General features: G+C 29.8%; 1 protein-coding gene and 1 pseudogene across 1 annotated transcript in view; one reads left to right on the top strand and one right to left on the bottom strand.

Annotated features, from left to right (window-relative positions):
• The first annotated feature begins 371 nt into the window (after positions 1–371).
• On the top strand, positions 372–1,290 carry LOC100785980 (serine/threonine/tyrosine-protein kinase HT1-like; annotated as a pseudogene).
• Positions 1,291–2,423: 1,133 nt separating this feature from the next.
• LOC100785451 (probable leucine-rich repeat receptor-like serine/threonine-protein kinase At3g14840) overlaps positions 2,424–13,928 on the bottom strand; it is a 12,615-nt gene continuing 1,110 nt past the window's right edge. Inside the window, exons 3-23 of the mRNA XM_006592879.3 lie at positions 13,542–13,613; positions 13,082–13,150; positions 12,909–12,980; positions 12,720–12,791; positions 12,054–12,125; positions 11,881–11,952; positions 11,705–11,776; positions 11,551–11,622; positions 10,841–10,912; positions 10,490–10,555; positions 8,705–8,785; positions 8,585–8,617; positions 8,228–8,277; positions 5,638–6,014; positions 5,114–5,309; positions 4,897–5,022; positions 4,483–4,601; positions 4,148–4,358; positions 3,785–4,022; positions 3,411–3,561; positions 2,424–3,050 (exon numbers count right to left, since the gene is read on the bottom strand). Of these exons, the coding sequence (XP_006592942.1) occupies positions 2,652–3,050; positions 3,411–3,561; positions 3,785–4,022; positions 4,148–4,358; positions 4,483–4,601; positions 4,897–5,022; positions 5,114–5,309; positions 5,638–6,014; positions 8,228–8,277; positions 8,585–8,617; positions 8,705–8,785; positions 10,490–10,555; positions 10,841–10,912; positions 11,551–11,622; positions 11,705–11,776; positions 11,881–11,952; positions 12,054–12,125; positions 12,720–12,791; positions 12,909–12,980; positions 13,082–13,150; positions 13,542–13,613 (2,692 nt within the window). The 3' untranslated portion in view covers positions 2,424–2,651. The remainder of the gene's footprint in view (positions 3,051–3,410; positions 3,562–3,784; positions 4,023–4,147; positions 4,359–4,482; positions 4,602–4,896; positions 5,023–5,113; positions 5,310–5,637; positions 6,015–8,227; positions 8,278–8,584; positions 8,618–8,704; positions 8,786–10,489; positions 10,556–10,840; positions 10,913–11,550; positions 11,623–11,704; positions 11,777–11,880; positions 11,953–12,053; positions 12,126–12,719; positions 12,792–12,908; positions 12,981–13,081; positions 13,151–13,541; positions 13,614–13,928) is intronic.

The raw sequence follows: 13,928 nt of genomic DNA, 5'->3' as shown, positions 1-13,928 counted from the left end.
AAGATAAGAGTTTTTTTTATCATTAGATAAGAGAGTTTAAAAATGCAAATTTAAATTTTAAAATTGAATAAGGATAATATATGTTAAGAAGTAAAATTTGGTTACGAATTTTTAAATTATGAAGAGGATAAATCTTATCCCATCAGTATATTCTTATTCTACCTATAAAAATGGGACATTTGTAAGTACCATGGCGATGATATAAGATAAAGTAACTAGTTGATTAGATCCTACTAACTGATTTTAGGATAGATGAGAAGAGATAAAGGTGAAAGGAAGTTTTATCTTCAGGTTTGCATCAAGGGTTTCTAGATTTAACAAAATCCTAATTATATTAAGAGATCATTGTTCTCATAAGAGAGTTATTAATTATGGGGAAGTTATCGATCAAGTTGCATGATAAGTGCAGGAACCGCAAGGAATCATCATGGCCATTAACAAAATGTTTTCACCATGGTGGTCGAAAAGATGCAACTGTGAGGAACGCACAAGATCAATGGAATGTTGACTTCTCTAATCTCTTCATCGGGCACAAATTTTCTCAGGGTGCTCATAGTCAAATCTATCATGGTATATACAAAGAAGGAACATGTTGCCATTAAATGGGTGAAGCTACAAGACAATGACGAAAGGGGAACTCTCACATCCCTTTTGGAGACACAATTTTTTAGAGAAGTCACACATCTACCTCGTCTCCACCATCAAAATGTTGTGAAGTACGTAGCCGCATGCAAAGACACACATTTTTATTTTATTCTCACGGAGTATCAACAAAAGGGTTCTTTAAGGGTGTATTTGAACAAGTTAGAGCACAAGCCAATTTCTTCGAAGAAGGTGATATCTTTTGCTTTGGATATTGCACATGGAATGGAGTATGTACACGCACAAGGTATCATTCATAGAGACCTTAAACCGGAGAATGTTCTTGTTGATGGGGAGTTGCACCCCAAAATTGCTGATTTTGGCATTTCTTGTGAGGCTTCAAAGTGTGACTCATTGAGGGGTACTTACCGTTGGATGGCACCAGAGATGATAAAAGGAAAACGCTATGGGAGAGAGGTTGATGTGTACAGTTTTGGGCTTATTTTGTGGGAGCTTGTGAGTGGGACAGTGCCATTTGAGGACATGGGCCCATGCCAAGTTGCTGTTGCGGTGGCAAATAGGAATTCAAGGCCCATTATACCTTCGGATTACCCACATATTTTAGTTTGTATAGATGGAACCATGAATGTAGTGCAAAGGCATTGTAGCGAGGATCATAGTCATCTTTTTTTGATGGAAGGATCATAGTCATCTTAGGAATGATTTTCTTAATTTGTTTTATTCAAAAGATTGGTCATGTGTATTAAGTAGTGGCCTGGCTTTTGTAATTTGTAGTACAATCATTATCTAGATATTTATTATTATGTTTACTAGATTTTTTACCCATAAGATGTATGGGAGAAAATACTTTTGGATCGTTTATTTATATTTTTTGTATTTTGAAGATAATAAGAATGTTAAAAATTATTGATAAATACGCATAAGGTAATATGAACAAAATATATCTATTTTATATGGCATGTGTGTTCTTGGAATTTTTATCATAGAGCCTAGTGTTTCACCATCTTCAAACAAGTAAGTGATTTCTATGTCATCAATTCCCCCTTTATGTTTGAAAACGTTATACTATATCCCTCAAACCTTACACTAACACTCCCTACAAGGAGACAAAAGTAATGATTAAAAAATTAAAATAGGTGATGCTTGTATAATTACACTAAACCTAAGAAGGTGTTGTTGTAATTTGCTCAATTTTAGTTATATAAGTAGTGGTCCTGAGCACGATCAAGATGAATGCCCAAGGCCTATTTTTAGAGGGACACCAGAATTTTTTAATTAGTTTATATAAATATTAAAATAAAATTTCAAACAATTTTAAAATTATATAAATAATTTAATATAAAATTAAAATATTTATCAGTAATTTTTTTAAAGAAACAATTACCCGTCATTAGGGAATCAATGGATGATATTTCCAGTCCTCAACAAAAGTTCATGATGCAAAAAAAAAAAAAAAAGTCTACCCACAATTTGAGAAAATGAATAATCAACTTATGTACAATGTTGAGCGGAATAGTGTGATATATTATTACGTATATCTATGATCAATCTTTTTAATAAAAATTAGTTATCAATAAAATTAATAAATATTTCAGACCAATATTATAATAATTAAAAAAAGAATAGTGTGATATATTATTACGGATATCTATGATCTTTGTACTCAGAATTTCTAAAATGTATATATTGGAGAATATGAAGACTTATTTAGGCTTTATAAAAAAAAAATTTAGGGAATGGTTTTCCTAAAATCAAATATTAAAAGAACAAAACATGTGAAGCATGCATCAAAAGAGAGAGAAAGAAAAAAAAAAGTCTAGTTTTAACTCTAAAAATATAGTAACCACTGGTGAGAAGCGTTAGAACTACTACATATAGACTTGTTTGGTCCCACTAAAACCGCTAAGTAGCTTAGGAGGAAACGGATGTGACTTTGTGATACTTAAATATATAACAGTTATGCATGGAATTGTGCTTTAAGAGGAAAACATGGGAATGAAAGAACAAAGAATAGCACCTAGATATATAGGTACAATTTATACATACTCCTAATTTCTTTTCTCCCAATAGGAAGAATCAACGTGGACAGGATATAGATCTGCAGCTGATGAAGATGAAGCCATCCATGACCCATCAATTGATAAACTATGACTTTCTGTTTGTGTCTCGTTTCTCTCATTTTCTTCTATTTGAAAGTAATATTGTCGCATTGCCTCTAACTTCATTTCATCCATTATCTCAGATGGATCTGAAATAAATTCTGGAATCATAGTTCTTCCTTCTAGTATACTAAGCACCGATGACATGGTGGGCCTAAGGTTTGAAGTGGCATTGGTGCATAGGAGAGCCACTTTGATCATCATCATTACCTCATTTTCATTGAAATTTGAACCTAACCTTCTATCAACTAGCTCCATTAGGTTACCTTTCTCTTTCAATAAATGTGCCTGTTGAACAAAATATAGAAATCGGTTTGATTTGAGAGTACTTCACAATTGAAAAATACTTATAGTTGATCGAGCAGGAAGTATGTCAAAGTGTAAGTTCCTAATTAATTTGAAGATTCTTTAGAGTAGGAAGACATTTTCTATATTTGTGTTTACAAAAGTCTATAATTTTGAAAAAGAACGGAAGACTGTGGTTAGGTTAATTTCTTCATGTTAGTAGATATTATGAAAATCATGTTATGTTTGAATAACATATTGCTTTATTTAAATTTCTAAAGTGATCTTAGATGATACAACATTCACAGCGCAAGTTGAGCATATCATATTTTTTTTTCCACATAAACAGAGAAAATAAGTTACCCAATCTAGAAGATGCAATGCTTCTTGCTTGGGTCGGTGGATGGTATTGCTCTTTCCAGATACAATTTCCAAGGCAACCACTCCAAAACTATACACATCTGCTTTGTCTGTCAAATAACCATGCATTGCATATTCTGGAGCCATATATCCACTACAAAATTGAAATACAACATCAGATCAAATTCTTCAAATCATATATAGTGCTTAGATTTCACCCAAAATAAAAACAAAGTGCTTAGATGCTTTTTTATTTGAAATATCATAAGTTGTTCAAATTGGATTTGATAATGTTTGTCAATGTTCATTCTTTTTTTCAAATTACTTTTTAATAAAATTCACAAGATAAAAAAGTTTGAGAATTTAAATTAACTCACTAAGTCCCAGCTATTCTTGTGCTTATATGAGTATTGTCCTCCTCATCGAGCTTGGCTAGACCAAAATCAGATATTTTTGGATTTAAGTCTTTGTCTAGTAACACATTAGTGGCCTTAATGTCCCTGTGAACAATTTTTAATCTTGATTCTTCATGTAAGAAAGCCAAACCTCTAGCAATACCAAGGCAGATCTTGTGTCTTGTTGGCCAATCCAATTTTAATCGAGATTCTCCACTACCTTCGTAAAGTAAACAAAAATTAGCTAGATAACAATATCATTTAGTCATATATATATGTTAAGATTGAAAACTAAGTCATATCAAAAGCAATCAAATTAATTGATTATGTAAGACAATTGTTTACCAAATAAAGCTTGTGCAAGGCTATTGTTTTCCATATATTCGTATACTAACAACAATTGATCTCCTTCAACGCAACAACCATAAAGTTTAACAAGACAAGGGTGCTGCAAGGCTGAAATCAAGCCTATCTCATTTATAAACTCACGATTTCCTTGCTTTGACCTAGATGAAAGCATCTTGACAGCTATTATCGTGCCATTTGATAAAATGCCCTGCATTTGCAAAATGTTATATAATTTTTATGAATTTCTAAATTATTTAATGATTCATCTACACAATTACCATAGATCAATCACAATAATTATAAGGTGTTATATCTAATATCTTGTATGATACCTTATAAACAGGACCAAAGCCTCCTTCTCCAATCTTGTTGGAAATATCAAAGTTGTTAGTTGCAACTTTGATTTGGTGCATAGTAAATAAACTCGTTTGCAGATTTAAATCCTTTAACTCTGACAATAGAATAAAACCGAATGAGATGTCTTATGTATCTTGAGAAAATCTTTTGTCATTGATAGTCTTGAAAAAATATACATTATTTTAGTTACCAAAAAATATAGTAAGTTGGAATAAAAAAATTATCCATTTTTTCTTTTATCTTTGGTATCATAAGTAGATGACACAAATAAAGATTTAAAAAAAAAACTGAATTATCAAAATTTAATAGAAAGCTAGAATTAAAGGAGAACTAACTAGTAAAATTAAACATATTTTATAGTTGGTTACTTTATTCTAGATAATCATCACCTTTTGCTAATGAATTTCTTTTCCTAATATAAATTCTCCAGCAAAGTACAATTAGGATGACAAGAACAATTGCAGCAACTACTATTCCAACTACAACCCCTGCAGACATGCTGCCACCTGTAGAGTCTATTTCAGCATTGCACAAGAGCAATTAGTGTCATTTGATACTTCAAATGTAAAATTAGAAGAATAAACTCAAAGAGACAAATCAACTAACCACGAGTGACAGATATAGCTGATATAAGAGGACCATATATTGATTTATATGGGATACCATCTGTCCCTTTCCCAGCCCAATAAAAGCGAATCTCTAAAGAGTTATTATTCACATAAGCAGGAAATGGTATTTTAATTTCCTTTCCAACTCCTCCTGCTTCATATGCAATATTGAAATCCTTCCATACCAGTTTTCTCTGCAATATTTCAAATCCAAACCCAAATGGCTTTTCACTTTTATAGTTTTAAATATATGCAGTCTAGATTCTATTGAAAATAATATAGTGACTAGCGAATAATTCTACAAGTCAAAAGCACTATGTAGAGCCAATTTGATCTACTTATGTGATGTGATATTCTATATGTTTACATGTACGTGGCAAATTAAGCTTGGATTTATATAAAAGCCTCACGAATTAAGCAATAGAAAACGATTAACCAGTTGGTTAAAACTTAAAGTCTTCATTCTCTATCAAATATGTTGCTGACCAAATTAGAAATATGATTAAATTAACCATACAATACCTGAATGTAAATATCAAATATACGCCTCCCTAGGCTCTTATATGTATCATCATCAGTGAAAGCTATCTCTGCAAAATGGAGCGTGACAGTGTAGTCTCCATTTTCCAGACAAAATCCATAGTAAGTGAGAGAAATGGGGGACACACGCGCGGTCTTATACAAGGCATTATCGGGCATAGAAAGCCTAGTTGTATTTTGTTGGATATAGGTTTCTGAGGCATTGCTATTCAAGAAGTGACCAGTGTTGCTAATTGCCCAGTTTTCTCCCACCTCTTTAGATGTTGATGGTCCTAATGAATCTGAATCGCCATCATATATTATACCTTCACTGCTTGTCTCTCTTGCACCACCACAGTTTATATGGAGAGAGTTTAAGACTGTCACAAAAAAGAAAAAAAAAATGTCAGATTTCAGAAATCATAAATGTTGTATTGACCAAAAGTTATGTTAGTTTGATAAATTTCTCAACAAATACTTATATAAGAAAAGAAAAGAAAATGAATAAAACTTCTCTTGTACATTAAAAACTAACTTGATAGAGTTAAGATGATTGATTCCACAACAAAATTTTGATAAATATTAAAATATTACATGGAGCTTGCTGCATGTGATTTAATATCTCTCTTGGTGTAAATCTAGTTGGAATTATTTGAGATATTTTGATCTTTGCAAGTTTTCAAACTTCATAAAAGAAATAGTGTATATGATATGTAAAATGATTAAAATAGTTTTTAAAATTAAAACGTTTGGTAAGATTAAAACATTTACATATTCAAGGAAAAATCAAGTGTCTCACCGTCACACAAATGAAAAGTTTGATATGTTCGCAATTCTTTTACAAAATTCTAGGGTGAAATCTGTTTTCTACAATTAAACATTTGTATTAAAAAAAACAAACTTCACCCTAGAATTTGTCAAAATTGCAAGGTCTACATTCAAGAAGTTTTTAAAATTATTTTAAAGAAAATTAAATCTTTGACAGTAAAAAAAATAAAATAAAAATCAAACTTATTATAAAAGAAATAATATAGCATCGCCACCTAACTAGAAGAGTGGAGAGAAGCTACGAAAATTGAATGCAAAGATTGCAGCTCTAAAATTATTGCACTGCCTGACACATTTAGAACTTGGAAGCACCATCATTTTTCCTAAGCAATTAAGTTCTAATACTTTATTGTATTACTTTGTTGTTGAGCCTTCATATTTTGTTGTTTTGTTTTGCCTATAAAAGGCCACCTCTGCCCTCTGTAATAGTTTGCAATGACATTTTTGAGTGAATATGAAATTGAGAGATTGAATTGGAACTCTCTTCCTCCCTTTGAGTGTGTATATAGTGCTAACTAAATTTCTTCTTCTTCTTCTCGATCTCTATGTTTTCCGCTGTCTGTGTGGGGTTTCTATTTTGTTATCTCACGCTGATACTTCTCAAATAATATTGCTTATGTTTTCACAAAAATGATTGTGCTAAACTGAACTCTCATTGAAAGTAACTGAATGCCAAACTCATAATAGAAAGTCCTGTAACTACACAAGCAGAGTTCATAATAACTTTTTGAATGGGGATAAAAACAACAACTTATTGTTGCCTTTAATTTCACTTTGGCAAGGCTGTTTAAATCCTTAAGCTTGTAAGCATGTCTTTAATTTTATACCAACATATATCCACTTTCTTTGTTATCAAAAAGGATCTCGAACTTAATGATTTGGATATAAGTATGGTACTTGATAGAACATTATGGCTGAAGTTGATCCATGTAGTCGACCCTACCTAGTGGGATAAGGCGTTGTTGTTGTTGTGGTATATATCTACTTTCTTTCATTTTCAATGAAATAAAATGAAAAACATTGCAGTAAAAAAAATTATATTTGCATTAAATGTATTGTTCAACCCTTAACTAAAATTCTCTTAAGAATATTGAATTTCACTTCAACAACTATAAGAAAGACATGAACTATAAATACCAAAAAGTGAAGGATCTAAGGTAGGATTATCTCAAATTAATGCATTGAAGTATATCTTTTGGGTGATTCTTTTAAATGCCAAAATGTGATTATTTTAAATGACATGCCAATTTTTAGTGGTGGGACAAGATTTTGGACACACTCAAGACAGGTCCTTTGGATCCTGGTTATATCCGCCCTTTCCCATCCTCCCCCACTAAAAATAATTATTATTTTATCATAATATATTTGTATATTCATTTGTCTAATTTTAAATCTAAAACTAATTTTAGTTTCCTTTAAATTGAATATGTCATCAAAATACAATAATTTATAGCATAAACTCAATCTATTACAATAAAAAAAATGTCAAATCTCATAAACATCAAATAAATAAAGAAAATATAATTAATATATCTTTTGGGTTCTAAGTACGAAAGCATCAAGACATGCTCATCCTCGTTTTCATTCTTGTTTGAAAAAGTTGGATAATTCCTAATATTCGATCAAAGTATATATTCTCCGTCAAAGTCAGATAAGTTTGGATAGATATCCATGGATACTGGGATATGCGTTAACGAGTTCATATGCTTAATAATAACAGTTAAATTTAAAAAAAAAAAAAAAAAAAAAACTTAGTTATACTTACTTCTAGAACATGCATATTTGTTTGCCATCGGACGACAGGGAAGAGGTCCACTGGAGGAGGAATATTAAGGGGAGAGACCAGACCAAGTTAGCATAAAAACCATGAACCATAAACTTGTTTAAAATTAAAACCAGTTTCAATCCGATTTATGAAAAATCTAAACCAGCCTTTTTGAAAAATATTGGATTGAATTTTAAGTTTAAATAAACTTCAAACTAGCTAGTTTTACTCAAACGGTTTAAGATTTTTAAAAATCCAAATCAAACTTCCACGCACAAAAACTGACAAGAGAACAGAAAAGGACACGTTGTGTGAACTGAGATAAGCTTTCAAGCTTAATGAAAATATAATACTTACTTTTGGCTCATTGGAAAGCTTGCAAACAAGTTCCTATGACATATAAGATATGGTTAACACTTGCACATATAGCTTGATAAAACTACCAAAAGAAGAAAAATGAAATACTTGAATTCTTACACTTCTGTTCCGGTGTGTTGAGCCTGTGGGCATGTTTGTTGCGGGAGGGTTTCATTGCTGAAGTTGTTATATGAAAGATCACTATGCATAAAATGTAAAATTGCTATTAGAAACTAATTGATTAAGATAAAACAAAATGTTGTTGACAAAGCATAGAAACTAGAAAGTGACCAAAAAAGTTATTAACTGGTATAAAAAAAGGTATCAAATTTTTGTGCGCAACAGGTTATGGTGTGACATCACATAAATAACTCAATGAATTGCATGACGATTGATAGTTATGAAGTTGAGCCAATTGGTGCATGATTGTATTTTCATCAAGCTCCCAACAAATGTGTGTTCTTTGATAATTTTTGTCAAGCTCAAAATTAAGTTTTTTTAAATATTTTTTTTCTATTAACAAGTCATTAGTATGAGTATTATTAAATTTGATTTTTTTTTAAAACAAATTATTGAATTTAGAAGAAAGAATCTAAAGATGATTAGTTAGATTCTCTGACAAAAAATAGGATTAATAAAGTCAATAAATACTTTTACTTACCAATAATATAATAATAAAAAAATACATTCTTCTCCTTTAATTATGGGATCAATATAATACACTTTAAACTTGTATTAATTGTTGCAACTTCTAATTGGTGTGTTTTAAACAATAGTTATTACTTTGGTTAGATTTTAAAATAAGTAACATAAATGTGTATTATGCATAGTTTAATTATGAAATGTCATGTGATTTATAGGATTACATCAGTCAATCAAATTTGAATTTTATTCTCATGGCAAATTTTATATTATTATTTTAATTTTTAGTTTAATATTTTATTAAAAGATCATTTTATTGCCGATCTTCCTAATTCAATCCCTAATGTCCACTCTCACGACAGGCTCTTCCAATCTCAATGCCATCCTTTCCTCCTCTCGCGTCCTTTCCTCAATCCTTTTTTGCATTTGCTGTTGTTTAGCTTCCTGCCTCGGATTTTCTCTCTTGGACTTGCTATTTTGTTTTGTTTGAACACTTCTGAATTGGACAATGCAATGCGACTTCACAGTCTTTTTTTTTTTTTGGCTCTTAAAAGAAAGGAATGAGCAAAGAAGAGAGGGCAAGTATCAGTTATGAAACCTGGTGTTTGGTTAATAAGCTTATCAGTCCAATGGAGAATTTGGAAGTATATTCCCTCAGTTTGAATATTAAGACTATAATAGCAAATTAACGAAATATATTTGGCAGATACGTGCTAAATAATCTCTTAAAGGATTGGTTGTTCTACACGGAGTATATTCTCCACTTTTTATTTATTTATTTATAGTTTGTAAAGCAGAGTGTTTTCGGATTTTTGGCAGTATATACGTGTTTAAATGATATTCTCCCCAAGAGATTAATTGGATATTTATGAGGGCAGCATTAAGCTTGGAAGAGCCTATTGTGAGATCGAGTGGAGCATTAGGGATTGAATTAAGAAGATAAGGGATAAAGTGATCTTTTAATAAAATATAAAATTTATTATAATAAGGTCTTTAGATTTTTTTTTAATCAAAAAAACAATTCAAATTTAATTGGCTGATGTGATTGAATTATTTATATGAAATTTTATGATTGAATTATGCATAGTACACATTAATATAACTTATTTTAATGTTACATTGAAATAACGGGACGAGAAATTCAACATTTTCAACACGAATCATTAGATAATTAAGCTTAAGCTAATATAGAATCCAAAACTAGGAATATGGAAATTATTTAATTCAACAAAGCATTTAATTAGGGTTTGAAATAAAACTCACATGTATTTACCAGCATCTTCTATCCAGTTCGGTACAGGTCCAGTAAACAAGTTTTCAGTAAAATATCTAAGAGGAACAGTAAAAAAATGAAATGATAAATAATAAAGTAAATATTAAAGTACAAAAATTTCAAAATAAATAGAAAACATTTTGAAGTAATGACATGCCAAAATATTACTATTTTGATCATGGAATGCTATTTAATAGTGTTAGCCAATTTCAGAGACACCAATCCATAATTATCTTCTGTAATAACTTTTTAATTAAGAATAGGAAATAAAGTAAGAAAATATTACATCAAAATAAAAATAAAAACTAATTTTGAAACTAATTGACATAAAATTTTCTTACATGTAGGTCAGGCTTGAAAGATTTTTATAGGTTTCCAGAATCTGTCCGCTTAATTTGTTAAAGCTTAGGTCTCTGCAAGAGAAATATTATCTGAAGTTAAGAAATGCTGAATAAAATAAATAATAAAACATTAGTACATGTTTTTTAGTCAACATTAAGATATTTGATGAACATAGCACATGCCCGCATACTATATATGTCTCTTAAATCACTAAAAATAAATCAAAATGAAATAATTTTCATAAACTTACTGATTTAATTAGTTAACCATTCGTTGAACTAAGTCAACTAAGCTACTCTTTTCAATTACTTTTATAAGTTACAATAATCCGGTAGACTATTTCAAATAAATCCAATATTTTAACAAGATCAACGCCAGCAAATTTTACAAATTGAAGTGAAGTTCATATTGAAAACAAAAGTGTGACTAGAGCCCTTAATACCTCAAAATCTTATTATGTGGGGAGTGAAAGATCTTAATTAGGATGGTTAAAAAACGGTAAAAACACTTAGAAAGTTCTCAAATCTTGAATGCTTTTCATGTTCCCAAGATATGGAGGTAAGGTGTCATTAATATTGCAACTCCTTAGTATCCTACGAGATAAAATCAAATTTGTGAATTCTGCAGCAAAATTATGTAAATATCTCTTCATTTTGATGGAGTACTTAAATAAGTGAAAAAGTAACGGAAGCAATTAATTATAACTCACAGCGTTTGCAATTTTGTCATATTATTAATCGGTGGAAAAGTAGAATCAGATCCATTCAAGTCACTGATTCTCCTGCATTTAATGGAAATATACAATAAGCTAAGAAAGCAGTTTAATTTTAAAATCATGTTTACTTTATGAATACTATACTTACAAGTCTGTTAAGTTTTGCAGAAATGAAATTCCAGAAGGAATAGGCCCACTTAAACCACTCCCTTGAATTGATCTGTAAAATAACAATACAATTGCCGCAGATATAAAGATGAACAATAGAAGAAGTATAACAACACATGACCGATGCATTTGGGTCCAAAAACAAATGGTTCGTACAGTAAAACAAGATTTGTCCATCTGTGAATAAAATCGGGTATCTTTCCAGAGAAATTATTGTCACTAAGCCGGCTGCACATGTAAAGAATGAAGAGTGTAAATGAAATTCAAAGAAACTAATTAAGGGAAACAACAAAATTCAAAGTAAAAACACCATAAAATGGGAAGCTTACAGTTCTGTCAATGTTGTAAGTTTCGCCAAAGTTTCAGGCAACTCTCCGGTAAAGTTGTTAGACGTAAGATGCCTGTTGCGACAACATATTTTTAACATGAAAGTGCCAATGAATTTCTTAATAACATTGATATTTAAGATAAGTAAAAAAAATGGTATGGTGATATTTTTGCCTTTTTGGATACTTTTACAATCTTTTGGTACAGTGAAAACGTTAAAATATTGATATTGTGGAATATAAATAATTTATTTCATTCTAAAAAAAACAAGCAATTAATAGAAATGCACTCACGGTGGATAAGAATAAAAGTAATATATATATATATATATATATATATATATATATATATATATATATATATATATATATAAATTTAATAGACATACATTAATAATATAAATATTTTTATATTTTCAACTAATAAAAAATTAACTTTTGAAATATATCATAAAATAATTATTATACAAGTTAACAAGTTTATTATATATAATAATTTATTATTAGATGATAGAGTAAAAAATTCTTTATCTTATCAAGATATATATTATTTATTCTTTTAGTTTTTTTTTCTATACTTAATTTCGCGCTCCCAACAGGCCAACATCTTGATATTTTAACAGAAAAATTGAATCAAATAAATCAAGTAGGCATAAATGTAGGGCTTACAATCTTTGAATGCTAGAAAGGTTCCCAAGTTCTGGAGGTAGATTTTCAGAAAATTGATTGAATTCCAAGACCCTATTCATTAGTAAGTTATAATGAATATATCGTCAAAATGGAAAGGGGGAATTCTTGATCTAATCTGAATAATCAAAACTCACAATTCACAAACTTTATGTTAACAAAAGAACTCACAAACTTTCGAGCGTGGTGATGTTTCCTATCTCTTTTGGGATTGGACCAGTTAAGCGATTTCCAAGAAGAGAACTACCATGAAAATGGAAGACAAATTAGATAATGTTACACACAAAAAAAGTAAAATAATAAAGTAGAGCAAAGAAGAAACTAAAGTTGGAGAAATAGAGCACATTTTGCGAAGATTGGAGGAGCCCCATTCGGTAGGTATTGTACCGTTAAGGTAGTTGCGAGTGAGGTCGCTGTATCAAAAATAATCAAAAGATATAAATTATATATAGGATTAACTAAGTTTTCAATTTGTCAAACTTTTTAAAAATCAATTTACATTTCACCCATATCAATCTAGTTTGACCAGTCAATGTTTCTAAACCTTTTAATACTTGAATTTTTAGTTTCTAAACAAAATTTTGAATCTTATTATTTTAATTTATTTAATGTTTCAAAGACTAAAAATCAATTTTAAAAATTAAAAACCTATTTAACCCTTATATATATATATATATATATATATATATATATATATATATATATATATATATATATATATATATATATATATATGCAAGTTAGTTGAGTATAAATGAAACAAGTTTATTGTCCTTCATATATAGAAGATTAATTGTTACGTACATTTCTTCGAGGTAAGGCAACCTTATCAGTTCGGGTGGGAGCTTGCCTGGAAGATTTTGTGATTTCAGCAATCTGTCCATTATTTGTTTAACATAAAAATTAGAAAAAAAAAAGTTATAAATAACAGTTTCTTCATATGAGATAATCATGCTTTACTCAAGTGTGGCAGCTAAATCACCGTTTTAGTCTTTAACATTATTTGCACCCCAACAAAGATCAATTAAAAATCACAAGGAAAAAAACAGTTGAAAATACGTCTACCTCAACAGCTAAAGCAATAAAAGGCAAAACAACATCATAAACTCAATTAATTAAGTTATAATAACTCGGTCACCTAGTAATGGAGGAACTAGCTTTTTCTTTTGTTACATAAAATTTAAGTGAGAA

This window comes from Glycine max, chromosome 12 (assembly GCF_000004515.6).
Source record: "Glycine max cultivar Williams 82 chromosome 12, Glycine_max_v4.0, whole genome shotgun sequence".
Lineage (NCBI taxonomy): Eukaryota > Viridiplantae > Streptophyta > Magnoliopsida > Fabales > Fabaceae > Glycine > Glycine max.
The sequence above is the reverse complement of the archived record's forward strand: the minus strand, read 5'-3'. Positions and strand labels throughout refer to the sequence as shown.